Source organism: Salvelinus fontinalis, chromosome 22, assembly GCF_029448725.1.
Source record: "Salvelinus fontinalis isolate EN_2023a chromosome 22, ASM2944872v1, whole genome shotgun sequence".
NCBI classification, from domain to species: domain Eukaryota; kingdom Metazoa; phylum Chordata; class Actinopteri; order Salmoniformes; family Salmonidae; genus Salvelinus; species Salvelinus fontinalis.
The window spans coordinates 291055-305412 of record NC_074686.1 but is presented as its reverse complement, the minus strand read 5'-3'; the positions used below and the strand labels follow the sequence as shown (position 1 = coordinate 305412).

Here is a 14358-nt window from a genome sequence, read left to right as displayed (position 1 = left end):
CGCACAAAAAGCTTATTTCTCTAAAATGTTGTGCACATTTGTTTACATCCCTGTTAGTGAGCATTTCTCCTTTGCCAAGATAATCCATCCACCTGACAGGTGTGGCATATCAAGAAGCTTATTACACAGCATGATCATTACATAGGTGCTCCTTGTGCTGGGGAAAAAAGGCCACTCTAAAATGTGCAGTTTTGTCACGTAACACAATGCCACATATGTCTCAAGTTTTGAAGGAGTGTGCAATTGGCATGCTGACTGCAGGAATGTCCAACAACCGCAGACCAGGACCTCCACATCCGGCTTCTTCTTGGACTGTGACCAGCCACCTGGACAGCTGATGAAACTGGGTTTGCACAGCCAAAGAATTTCTGCACAAACTGTCAGAAACAGTCTCATGGAAGCTCATCTGTGTGCTCGTCTTCCTCATCAGGGTCTTGACTTAACCAGCAGTTCCACGTAGTAACCAACTTAAGTGGGCAAATGCTGACCTTCGATAGCCACTGGCATGCTGGAGAAGTGTGCTCTTCACGGATTAATCCTGGTTTCAACTGTACCGGACAGATGGCAGACAGCGTGCGTGTATGGCGTCGTTTGGGCGAGTGATTTACTGATGTCAACGTTGTGAACAGAGTGCCCTGTGGGGTCATGGTATCGGCAGTCATAAGCTACGGACAACGAACACAAAATTGCATTTTATCAATGGCAATTTGAATGCACAGAGATACCGTGATGAGATCCTGAGACCCATTGTCCTGCCATTCATCCGCCGACCATCACCTCATGTAGCAAGAATCTGTACACAATTCCTAGAAGCCGAAAATGTAACATTTCTTCCATGGGCTGCATAACCACCAGACATGTCACCCATTGAGCATGTTTGGGATGCTCTGGATCAACGTGTACTACAACATTCCAGTTCCCGCCAATATCCAGCAACTTCGGACAGCCATTGAAGAGGAGTGGGACAAAATTCCACAGGCCACAAACAGCCTGATGAACTCTATTCGAAGGAGATGTCTTGTTGCATGAGGCAAATGGTGGTCACCAGATACTGACTGGTTTTCTGATCCATGCCCCTACCTTTTTTTTAAAGGTATACATATCTGTATTCCCAGTCATGTGAATTCCATAGATTAGGGCCTAATTTATTTATTTTAATTAACTGATTTCCTTATGAACTGTAACTCAGTCAAATCTTTGAAATTGTTGCATGTTGCGTTTATTTTTGTTCAGAGTACTTTAAAGGGCCAGTTTACCTGACACCAAATCCTGGACTAAAAAGCATGCTCAATGTACAATCTCCATTGAAATCTTTTTTTTAGTCCACGACTACTAAACTTCAACTGTGACCGTTAAAAACTGTTTTTATTTTACCAGTATATTCTGTTGTTTTGGATAGTCTCATTGGTTGGCCTGTCATGTAGCCTACAATTGCAGATTTTGCTTCAGCTATTTCTTTCAAGAATCAGTCTTGTGGTCATTGATGCAACAAGTGAAATCGGTTCTGTATTAGAGCAGTTTACATGTCTTGTTTATTGGCACAATGTTTTGTTGTAAATGTTGACGGGACCCCTAGCCCTATGTATAACCTAGGCTATTGCAACGTTGGTTAGAAGATAGCTGCAATAATCTCAAATAGCAACACTTGGTTGAAATTTGAGCAGTATACATTTGATATGAATCACCTCAGGGAAATAAGATTGGAGCAGTCAGAACACTATGTTCACTAGCAAATGTTAATTTAAAATCGGGAATATTGAACAAATGGTAGCCTATAGTAAAAAAAAATATGTAAAACTATCCTATGGACTGGACTGACATGACCCTTCTGACAAATGCCCCTACGTCTTCCGTCGGCTTGAGCTACCATACAGACGTCAGTGACTGTATGCTGCCGTGAAGATGGCGGAGGCTGCGGCGGCACCACAAAACCGTTTTTTCTGTCACTGTTGTAAAGGTGAAATCGACCCTAAACTCCCGGTGAGTTGACAGAAGTGATTTTCTTCCTTCCTTTCCCGTCCGGTTCTGGACCGACGTTTCTGTATCAATATTAGCTAGCAACGCCTCCCGAAATACATTCTAAGAAAATAAACATTTTTATCTGAAACTGAATGTGATTGATAGAATATTGTCATTACTAAAATACAACGTTATAAGTGTTGTTGAATGGAGTGCGCGCCGTTAGATAGATTGGTTGTTGCGAATAAATCTTGTGATCCAAGTTTTGTGTTTGCTTCGTTGCCATATTTAGAAGCACTACTGTGTCACCAGCTAGTAGTCGCAAGTGTCAACTGCATGTGAAAAACATTATTGCCACGTTCAAGTGATAGTCGGAACTAGGAAACTCGGAAACTTTCGAGTCGCCAACTGGTTGAACTCGGCTCGTGTAGGCTACTACAAACAGTTAGCAAGTCGGCTATTTCTGAGTTTCCTAGTTCCGGCTGGCATGTGAACGTGACATTTACATGGAAGGGGATGGTGCTGTGGCAGGCAGGGTGTCTCTTGTCGGTACACCACCTGCCGCACCAGCGCGTTTGTCGAGCAGCTGACACATTTTTTTTTTTTTACATTGACATGAACGCGCATCTTGACGTAGTGGACTTGATACCGTCAAGTGTGTTCCTTTTGTATTTTCATGTTATGTAAAGGGGCGCAACTTTCACTGGGGATGGGGACATGTCCCCCCCACATTCTGAAATTGCATTTTTGTCCCACCCAGTTTTATTATTGGAATGTGATACAAAACGTGACAACGGTGTGTTTTAGTACAATGCGGACGCCCCTGAGCGACTGGATAAAAAATGTATAATAATTATTATGCCCTCCCCACTTCTAAAACCAAAGTTGCACCCCTGTGTTATGTCATGATTTTAAATAAATCAAATATGAAATCAAATGTTATTGGTCACGTACACATATTTAGCAGATGTTATTGCAGGTGTAGCGAGCTTGTGTTGCTAGCTCCAACAGTGCAGTAGTATCTAAAAATTCTTCACAACAATACACACAAATCTAAAAGTAAAAGAATGTAATTCATTAATAAATAAATATTAGATTGAGCAATGTCGAAGTGGCATTGACTAAAATACAGTAGAATAGAAAACAGTATATAAACATGAGATGAGTAAAGCAGTACACATTATTTGAACATTATTAAAGTGCCTAGTGTACCATTATTAAAGTGGCCAGTGATTCCAAGTCTATGTATATAGGGCAAATAGAAATTGCATTTTTTTCTCAAGGAATTCACATGCCCCAGGTGTGAGTCCGATTTCATTGAGGAGGTGACAGAAGACTCCAGGTAAAGTGTTCAAATCTGTGCTGTTTGTTTGCGTGCTGTTCTGCATATAGGGGCCTATAGTATAGGGGCCTATACTGGACTTGCAATATCATACTATTTTAGGTACAGTATTATGTGCAATTTCAGTTTCTGATATATCTGATGTAATAATATACTGTACATTAGACTTATTCAATGAAAATAGTTTTACTTAAAAAAATATTGTATTTGCATTTCTCTTAATGTATTAATTTACAATAATTGAAATAACTTTGTCATTGTCTTTCAGTCTCTTGGAGAACAGCAGCACTGCAGAGGCCAATGATGATGCAGGCACACTCTTTTCAGAGGTACCTGAATGTCATCCCAAGTTCTCTTTGTCTCTTTCTATCCTTTTCCCCTGTCTTAAACTTTAATCTGAATGTACTGGTCTGCTCTCCCTTCTCCAAGCTGTGGCAGCTGCTGTTTATGGAACGCTCTGCTCTTCTCTTGGATCCCTCCACCTCTGAGTCTGAGTCTGACCAGAGCCATCTACAGGCTGCCACAGTGGAGGAAGACGTAGAGGGCCCTTCTGAACTGCCTGTGGCCTCTATGGGAGGCACAGATCCTTTAGTGCCTGAAGCGGAACGCCCCTCTCGTCCACCTAGCCAGGGGAGGCGACAGTCCCACACGCCAGCAGTGGAGGGGTTAGTGGAGATGACCAATTACTTATCACTGATCTTGATCTGTCTACGGTGTAACATTATTACCTTTACCCACTCACTCTCTATTAGCTACCTTTCATGGTTTTGCCCCATGCCAAAAGGTCCAGGCAGGTATAGCTGATGGCTTTTATTTCAGTTGGACGTCAAGCCACCTTAGTGGCAACGACCACTGATTTTTGCAATGTTATCTAGCTCTCCATGTCAGTTTTTAGGAAGCTACTCTCACTCGACTCAAGAGCCTGTATTGATATTGAGACATTGTACTGTTGTATAATAACATCATATAACATGATTAGACTAATGGTGTTATATAATCAAAGTGGTACAAAATTAAATATTTCCCTTCAGTTTATCACAAAATATAATTTCATATATTAACAACAATATACACTGCTCAAAAAAATAAAGGGACCACTAAAACAACACATCCTAGATCTGAATGAATGAAATATTCTTATTAAATACTTTTTTCTTTACATAGTTGAATGTGCTGACAACAAAATCACACAAAAATGATCAATTATCAAATTTATCAACCCATGGAGGTCTGGATTTGGAGTCACACTCAAAATTAAAGTGGAAAACCACACTACAGGCTGATCCAACTTTGATGTAATGTCCTTAAAACAAGTCAAAATGAGGCTCAGTAGTGTGTGTGGCCTCCACGTGCCTGTATGACCTCCCTACAACGCCTGGGCATGCTCCTGATGAGGTGGTGGATGGTCTCCTGAGGGATCTCCTCCCAGACCTGGACTAAAGCATCCGCCAACTCCTGGACAGTCTGTGGTGCAACGTGGCGTTGGTGGATGGAGCGAGACATGATGTCCCAGATGTGCTCAATTGGATTCAGGTCTGGGGAACGGGCGGGCCAGTCCATAGCATCAATGCCTTCCTCTTGCAGGAACTGCTGACACACTCCAGCCACATGAGTTCTAGCATTGTCTTGCATTAGGAGGAACCCAGGGCCAACCGCACCAGCATATGGTCTCACAAGGGGTCTGAGGATCTCATCTCGGTACCTAATGGCAGTCAGGCTACCTCTGGCGAGCCCATGGAGGGCTGTGCGGGCCCCCAATGAAATGCCACCCCACACCATGACTGACCCACCGCCAAACCGGTCATGTTGGAGGATGTTGCCATCAGCAGAACATTCTCCACGGCGTCTCCAGACTCTGTCACGTCTGTCACATGTGCTCAGTGTGAACCTGCTTTCATCTGTGAAGAACACAGGGCGCCAGTGGCGAATTTGCCGATCTTGATGTTCTCTGGCAAATGCCAAACGTCGTGCACGGTGTTGGGCTGTAAGCACAACCCCCACCTGTGGATGTCGGGCCCTCATACCACCCTCATGGAGTCTGTTTCTGACCGTTTGAGCAGACACATGCACATTTGTGGCCTGCTGGAGGTCATTTTGCAGGGGTCTGGCAGTGCTCCTCCTTGCACAAAGGCGGAGGTAGCGGTCCTGCTGCTGGGTTGTTGCCCTCCTACGGCCTCCTCCACGTCTCCTGATGTACTGGCCTGTCTCCTGGTAGCGCCTCCATGCTCTGGACACTACGCTGACAGACACAGCAAACCTTCTTGTCACAGCTCGCATTGATGTGCCATCCTGGATGAGCTGCACTACTTGAGCCACTTGTGTGGGTTGTAGACTCCGTCTCATGCTACCACTAGAGTGAAAGCACCGCCAGCATTAAAAAGTAACCAAAACATCAGCCAGGAAGCATAGGAACTGAGAAGTGGTCTGTGGTCACCACCTGCAGAACCACTCCTTTATCGGGGGTGTCTTGCTAATTGCCTATAATTTCCACCTGTTGTCTATTCCATTTGCACAACAGCATGTGAAATGTATTGTCAATCAGTGTTGCTTCCTAAGTGGACAGTTTGATTTCACAGAAGTGTGATTGACTTGGAGTTACATTGTGTTGTTTAAGTGTTCCCTTTATTTTTTTGAGCAGTGTATTTCAAACACTATTCAACTATTTGGTCCTAAAAGGTATTATGTTATTACACTGTAACTACATAATTCTATTACATTATATTACATTCTTATTACAATCAAGTAGGTATTCTCTTTCTACAGGGCCTTTATTCCCCATTTTGTTATGTTACAGCCTGAATTCAAAACGGATTAAATATAGATTTTTTTCTCACCCATCTAAACACAAAACCCATCAGTGAAAACATGTTTTTAGAAATGTTTGCAATTGTAATGAAATACAGAAATACTGTATCTCATTTATATAGGTATTCACACCCCTGCCAATACATGTTAGAATCACCTTTGGCAGCGATTACAGCTGTGAGTCTTTCTGGGTAAGTCTCTAAGAGCTTTCCACACCTGGATTGTACAATATTTACACATTATTCTTTTAAAAATTCTTCAAGCTCTGTCAAGTTGGTTGTGGATCATTGCTAGACAGCCATTTTCAAGTCTTACCATACATTTTCAAGCCGATTTGAATCAAAACGACAACTAGGCCACTCAGGAACATTAAATGTCGCCTTGGTAAGCAACTCCAGTTTATATTTGACCTTGTGTTTTAGGTTATTGTCCTGCTGAAAGGTGAATTTGTCTCCCATTGTCTGAACCAGATTTTCCTCTAGGAATTTGCTTCTGCTTAGCTCTATTTTTATTTTTTTAAACGTCCTAGTCCTTGCTGATAACGTGATGCGGGCACCACCAATATCGAAAATATGAAGAGTGGTACTCAGTGATGTGTTAGATTTGTACAGAGATGAGGTAGTCATTCAAAAATCATGTCAAACTATTATTGCACACAGAGTGTCACGATCGTCTTCTGGATAGACTGAGGACCAAGGCGCAGCGCGTGGAAAGTTCATCTTCTTTATTTAAAGGAAGAAGACGAAAAACGAAACGAACACTATACAAAACAACAAAACAGACGACTGTGAAGCTATACAAACATAAGTGCTGACACTAAACACTTAGACATAGACAATTCCCCACAAACAGCTAAAGCCTATGGTTGCCTTAAATATGTCTCCCAATCAGAGACAACAATAACCAGCTGTCTCTAATTGAGACCCAATTCAGGCAACCATAGACTTTCCTAGAACCTACACTAAACCATAGACACAGCTAGACACATTCACTCAACACAAACCCATACACTACACCCAACACCCCCTTTACCATATAACCACCCAAAACCGACAAAACACAAACATTCCCCATGTCACACCCTGACCTAACTAAAATAATAAAGAAAACAAAGAATACTAAGGCCAGGGCGTGACACAGAGTGAATCCATGCAACTTATGTGACTTGTTAAGCACATTTTTACTCCTGAACTTATTTATGCGTGCCATAACAAAGGGGTTGAATACTTATTGACTCAAGACATTTCAGCTTTTCATTTTTAATTAATTTGTAACAATTTCTAAAAACATAATTCCACTTTGGCATTATGGGGTATTGTGTGTAGGCCAGTGACACAATCTCAATTTAATCAATTTTAAATTCAGGTTGTAACGCAAAATGTGGAAAAAGTCAAGGGGTGTTAATACTTTCTTAAGGCACTGTATGTGCAAAATAGATTGAATCTCTCTGCTTATTTCTTTAGTATTGTGCAGCAGTTTTTGGCTGGTCTGTTTGCCAACAATGGAAATCCAGGCATCGCACCAGCTGCACTGTAAATAAGTATATTTTTAATCTCATAATTATTATTTTCATTACTTTGACTCTTTCAAGGCATGTTAAGCATCTCTCTCTCTCTCTCTCTCTCTCTGTCTCACTCACTCACTCTCAGGTCTGGCATGCTCCATTCAAATCCAGGGGACTATGCCTGGGGTCAGGGAGGTCTAGACGCAGTTATCACAGAGGTCAGTGCTCTAACCAGGCGCAAAATCCAGGCTTTAATCATGGCAGCACGCTGAGTCACAATCTATCTCTGTTTCTTCATTTCTCAATTTCCTCCACTCTAGTTGTTAGGTCAGTTTGAGGGCACAGGACCACCTCCTGCAGAGAAGGAGATGATCTCATCCCTCCCCACAGTCAACGTCTCTCAAGAACAGACAGGTGTGTTCCAACCAAGCTGCAACACCAAACCCATAGGCTACCACTCACAGCATTTATGGGACTGGAGGGTGTGGATCTTGCTCAGTAGTAGTGTAGAGTATACCACCTGCAAAATAGATTCTCAAAATTGTGACAATATTTAGTTTTATTCTGAAAAAGAAAAGGCGAGGTGGTCTTTACCCAGATAAGCACCCCATTCAGAAGCCTTTTAGTAGTGCCGGCACTACTAGTCAATGTTCTCTCTCTTTATTCTAAAATGTACACAATGAATGAACCCCCCCATGCCTCTTTCTCAGATAGCAGACTGGAGTGTCCAGTATGTAGGGAGGAGTACTCCAAGGGAGAGTCTGTCAAACAGCTGCCCTGCCTCCATTATTTCCACAGTGACTGCATAGTGCCATGGCTTGAACTGGTAAGCAGGGGAAGGGTTGGCTGGTGGGGTTTACAACACCACTGTATTTCATTTGTCATGGAAGGTTAGTGAGTGTGTCACTGGGGTCACATATACTGTCTTGAGGTAGGGTATTTGGTTATATTGTTCTGGAGGTAACCGTGTGCCACACACAAAGGGGTGGTTTCCTGTACCCAGATTAAGCCTAATCCTGGACTAAAATGCAAGATCAGTGGAAAATCTCCATTGAAAGCACTTGTTAGTCCAGGATTAGCCTTAAACCGTCCCACAGTGCTCAGAAGTATTGAGACTTAACTTGTAATGTTAAGCATGTTTTGTCACGTCTCACGTTTGTGTATCTCTCCCACAGCACGATACCTGTCCTGTGTGTCGTAAAAGTCTTGACGGCGTCGACCAGAGCATCCAGCCCCCACCAGAACCCCCAGAGCCCCTCTCCATCAGGACAGACCCTCAGGAGGAGAGACAGGCTATTTGATTAGGCCTCCCTCTCTTCTACCTGTCTGGCATCTCTTCTTCCCTTTACTCCTGAACGAGGCTCATCTCTATCCTCATGCCTCGTCTTTGACCATGCGTTTATTGAAGGGACATATTTCAATTCACCTGTGCCTCATTGTCAAAATTCAACTCTCCTCAAAAATTCACTTCACAATGCATTTACTAGGGAACTTTGATTGACTTTAAAAAGATCCAATATGCCTGGAGTATCACCTCACCTGTAAATGGTTCCAACTGTTTTCTGACTGTTTTAAAATGTTATGGATTCGATTTGTCCCTTCGTAGTGGTATTTCCCGCAGTGTTCTGATTGGCTCTCATTTTGTATTCAAACCACATGAACTGACATCCTTGAGCCACAGGGAAGTGACAAATGTGATGAAATTCAATAAATTGGGGGAAATCCTAAAAGGTGAGCTGAACTCACTCTCTAGCTCTGGGCTAGATAATTTGCCCACTGTTCTCTCCGGCATCTTTGGTTGCGTCCCAATAATCTCTCCTTTCTCCTGAAGGGTACACTTGTTCACTTCATGGATTTGAAAGGAAATGACAGGTATATGGAAACTCCTTCCAGTCCATGAATGCTACACCAATCCAATGCTTTTACATTTGTGGGGACTAGTGAACGAGTGCACACGTCCGTAGGAAGGAGAGGTTATTGCAGATTCAAATAATCAAAGCTGGATGATTAGTTGATTATTTGAGGGCAAAAAACAAAATGTGCCCTTGGGGTCCCCAGGGCCGAGTTTGGGAAACCCGGGGTTTGGGAAACCCGGGGTTATTGGAACGAAAATACTGAGAATCTCAATTGCATACTCCTCACGTCCTCTCTCCTCGCCTCCTTATCAAAACCTATTGGAGGAGAAGGCCAGAGGGGTGGGACATCTGGCTTTCTCATCCAATGGGTTTTGAGGATGCGAGGAGAAGACGCGAGGAGTACGCAATTCAAATTTTCCCATCTCCCGCTTCCTCTTAATCTCATATAGCAGTATTTGTTAATAATGTCCACCTCTCTTTATGGCCCCAATTAAACCCTAATACTGTGTTCTTTACACTATCCACTTCCTTCATGTTCTAACTTTATGCACTTTTCTAATGCATTAGTCTTTTGCCTCTTTCAATCATTCTGTTTTTAATACGTACAAGTCACAGCAAAATAATAAATATGTTTTTAGTATTTGATAAATTATGATGGGCCTATATATGTATTGGTATGTATATATGATATATGTGTATATACATGTAGAGTACCCGTCAAGAGTTTGGACACCTACTAATTTAAGGGTTTTTCTTTATTTTTACTATTTTCTACATTTTAGAATAATAGTGAAGACATCAAAACTATGAAATAACACATATGGAATTATGTAGTAACCAAAAAAGTGTTAAACAAATCCAAATATATTTTAGATTTGACATTCTTCAAAGTAGCCACCCTTTGCCTTGATGACAGCTTTGCACACTCTTGGCATTCTCTCAACCAGCTCCATGAGGTAGTCACCTGGAATGCATTTCAATTAACAGGCGTGCCTTGTTAATTTGTAGAACTTCTTTCCTTCTAAAGTGTTTGAGCCAATCAGTTGTGTTGTGACAAGGTAGGGGTGGTATACAGAAGATAGCCCTATTTGGTAAAAGACCAAGTCCATATTATGGCAAGAACAGTTCAAATAAGCAAAGAGAAACGACAGTCCATCAGTCCAACTTTGAAAGTTTCAAAAGCTTCAAGTGCAGTCACAAAAACCATCAAGCGCTATGATGAAACTGTCTCTCATGAGGACCGCCACAGGAAAGGAAGACCCAGAGTTATCTCTGCTGCAGAGGATAAATTAATTAGAGTTACCAGCCTCAGAAATTGCAGCTCAAATAAATGCTTCACAGAGTTCAAGTAACAGACACATCTAAACATCAACTGTTCAGAGGAAACTGCGTGAATCAGGCCTTCATGGTTGAATCGCTGCAAAGAAACCACTACTAAAGGACACCAATAAGAAGAAGAGACTTGCTTGGGCCAAGAAACACAAGCAATGGACATTAGAATGGTGGAAATCTGTCCTTGGTCTGATGAGTCCAAATTTGAAATGATTGGTTCCTACCGCCATGTCTTTGTGAGACGCAGAGTAGGTGAATGGATGATCTCTGCATGTGTGGTTCCCACCGTGAAGCATGGAGGAGGAGGTGTGATGTGGGGAGCTGCTTTGCTGGTGACACTGTGATTTATTTAGAATTCAATTCACACTTAACCACCATTCTGCAGCTATACACCATCCCATCTTGTTTTCACTTAGTTGGACTATCATTTGTTTTTCAACAGGACAATGACCCAACACACCTCCAGGTTGTGTAAGGGCTATTTGACCAAGAAGGAGAGTGATGGAGTGCTGCATCAGATGACCTGGCCTCCACAATCACCTGACCTCAACCCAATTGAGATGGTTTGGGATGAGTTGGCCCGCAGAGTGAAGGAAAAGCAGCCAACAAGTGCTCAGCATATGTGGGAACTCCTTCAAGACTGCTGGAAAAGCATTCCCGGTGAAGCTGGTTGATGCCAAGAGTGTACAAAGCTGTCATCAAGGCAAAGGGTGGCAACTTTGAAGAATCTAAAATATATTTTGCTTTGTTTAACACTTTATTGGTTACTACATGATTCCATGTGTTATTTCATAGTTGTGATGTCTTCACTATTATTCTACAATGTAGAAAATAGTAAAAATAAAGAAAACCCTTGAATGAGTAGGTGTGTCCAGACTTTTGACTGATACTGTATATGTTTGTTAACGAATACATCCGATTGGCAATGAGGTGATAAGATTGAAGATAATAAAAATGGTCAAATTCATAAAGCAGGAGTGAAAAGCAGTGTCATTGAATACCACATGTCCTTCACTCTACCCATTGAGCGCCTAGTCCCAGATAATGTCCCAAATGGCACCCTATTCTCTACACTGCACAACTTTTGCCCAGGGTCCATAAGGGCCATCTCCCAGTCCCGCTTATTTCAAGACAAGGACCAATGATATGCAAGAGTTTGCATGATCGAACTAAATTGACAAATTTAAATTGAATTAAACGCTTTCTATTTTTAACAAAGGCAACTGGATTATAATTCTAAACAGACAGATTTACATCCCGCCTCTAAATTTGAGTCCCACGGGAGTCTAGACGCTTAATTTTGGATAAACATATCCAAGAGCGCACACAAACACTGCCTTTCGTTTTCTCGTGCAAGGTTGTCAATTATGCATAATAATAGGTCAGTTTGGCTATATTACACAGAGACAACATGAAAGTTGAATCTCTTATTCCAGTTCACGTAGTGCATTGCTACGCCGTTGTTGCAGCAGTTCTTCATTTCACTTTCAGAATCAAAAGACAAAAATAAAATAATAATAGTGGCATTTTGTGTAACACCGCCTGGAGAAAGTGTCTAGTAGCCTACCGTACGACCTCTGCCTCCTCCCTCCCAGGTTCGCATTAGATAACACAGGCACAAAGTAAATTGGCTATATTGTAAAAATCTTTGAAAACAAAAATGTGCTTTTTGGTCTTCATTTAGGGTTAGGCATAAGGCTAGCAGTGTGGTTAGGCTTAGGTTTAAAATCAGATTTTAAGAAGATAAATGGTAGAAATGTATATTTTTGGCGGGGTTCATGACTTTATGTCTGTCTTAACTAGTGACGACCCTCACCCCGCTGCCCGTCTCCTTCCCTCCCTCCATGTGTGACTGAGAATGCCCGTGTTGTACTGACATAAACGATACGGGCTTAGCAGACATGGAGGCCCGATTAATGACCGAGGCCCATTCCGACACGTCTCGGCTCAGCTAACGTTGTGTTGGAGAAGAGTCCCATCGTGTTTGGAGATATCAAAGATACGAATTGCTGTGTGAGGAAAAAAAACGTCGAGGGGGAAGAAATAGAGGGAGATCCATTTCGGGTCTCTTGATTCAACGCAGCCGCCATTTTGTTGACAGTTCGTGTTTTTTTATAACGTACACAGCGCTGCATCTATTTTATTTAAATCTATTTGCTTTCTTAAATATTGCTAGCCTCTTTGCTATTGGATTTGTCTTTACTCATTCGATAGAAGACTATTCTAAGGCATGGCTTAACTAGCTGACTTGCTAGCTTGTTAGCTAAATGTAATTGCATCGTTAGCCGTCATAGTTTAGCTTTAGCTACAAAGCTAGCACGAGTGGCTAATCGAAAATGACAGGTTATTCAGTTATTTGGTTTAGTTTGTATTTCCTTATTCGTGAACTTTATGAAACAAAACGGAGACTATCAAATTATGTAACACTGTCAGATGGATACATTTCCCACAAGTACGGCCACGTTGCTAGAAATCCAAGTTATCATAGCAAGGCAGCCCAGATGATGGTTTGCTAGTGAGCACCATTGATACAATGTAACATAGGTTATTATTGGACGACCGATGATAGCTTGTTACAAAATTTACATCGTTCTCTTTGAATGTATACATTGTATCAAGTCACTACCGCACGCGCAATATTTTGTTACCTCGTTCCAAAAAAAAATAATCTAGAATTGGTAACAATGTAATAATTTATCGTCTTTTGGCGTCTGTCTAATAACTTTCTGTTTTTGATTATTTTTATCATGTAAGCAATATTCTCATGCGTTAGGACGTCGGTTGGGGTCACTGCTAAGCTATAACTACAATATTAGCTTGTTAGCTATTTAGTTATAGCTGACCACTTTGCTTATAACAGCAGTACTATTATCAAGTCGAAACGTTCGCAGTTGATGCAAAAGAGTTTGAAATGGGTACATGTCTGAATTCATAATTGATCTCCCAAAATCGGAATGGAGGTATAATTTTGACATTTCTGTCATCTGCGTTTTTGACAAATCAGCAGTTGGGAACATAAATACTGTGGCGACCATGTTGATACGCACGAAGGGAGGATTTCGATCCACATAATGTGAACACTGTTGTACTCCTACGGAGGTGAGTGGATGCATCATCTGAAAGATTTAGCGACTATTGTAGATGTTGATATTGTCAATCCATATGGTCATTTTTTATTATGCAATATGTATTTTGATGGCTAGCTCTTGGGCTCACAATCCCCCACACCCATCGTTACAGCGCATAACGATCAAACCTTCTTGCACGAGGTGATTTGATATTGTAAAGAGGTGTTCGGCCCTTTTACATTGCACGTATTTGTAAATCAAATTCACAGAAATCGTCACAAGGATATGTTTTGAAACCGTGTTAGGCTATTTGCGAAGGATTAATGTTATCCAGAATCCTTGGGACGTTCGCACCCGAACCATAACCCGTATCTAACCCTAACCATTTTCAACTTCAACGGGGTAGGGAAGTCTCAATGATCCCGGATAGCAAGGACCATTTGCGATGTGGATGTGTTGATATGGCCAAGCGATGTTGAAAATGGACAATCT

At 41.8% G+C, this 14358-nt stretch overlaps 2 protein-coding genes across 6 annotated transcripts in view; both read left to right on the top strand.

Annotated features, from left to right (window-relative positions):
- The first annotated feature begins 1843 nt into the window (after positions 1–1843).
- Positions 1844–11769, top strand: LOC129819500 (E3 ubiquitin-protein ligase RNF115-like). The gene is made up of 9 exons (XM_055875811.1): positions 1844–1980; positions 3243–3301; positions 3570–3630; positions 3731–3966; positions 7570–7638; positions 7756–7828; positions 7931–8024; positions 8321–8436; positions 8786–11769. Exons 1-9 carry the CDS (start codon positions 1903–1905, stop codon positions 8909–8911), a joined length of 912 nt encoding a protein of 303 aa, XP_055731786.1. The 5' UTR covers positions 1844–1902; the 3' UTR covers positions 8912–11769.
- Positions 11770–12611: 842 nt separating this feature from the next.
- The window catches only part of LOC129819499 (histone-lysine N-methyltransferase ASH1L-like), a 46217-nt gene continuing 44470 nt past the window's right edge, over positions 12612–14358 (top strand). For 3 of the 5 annotated variants that reach the window (XM_055875810.1, XM_055875809.1, XM_055875808.1), the window contains exon 1: positions 12612–13897. The gene's annotated coding sequence lies outside the window, so the exon portion shown is untranslated. The remainder of the gene's footprint in view (positions 13898–14358) is intronic. The other 2 variants (XM_055875806.1, XM_055875807.1) reach the window with 2 other exon arrangements.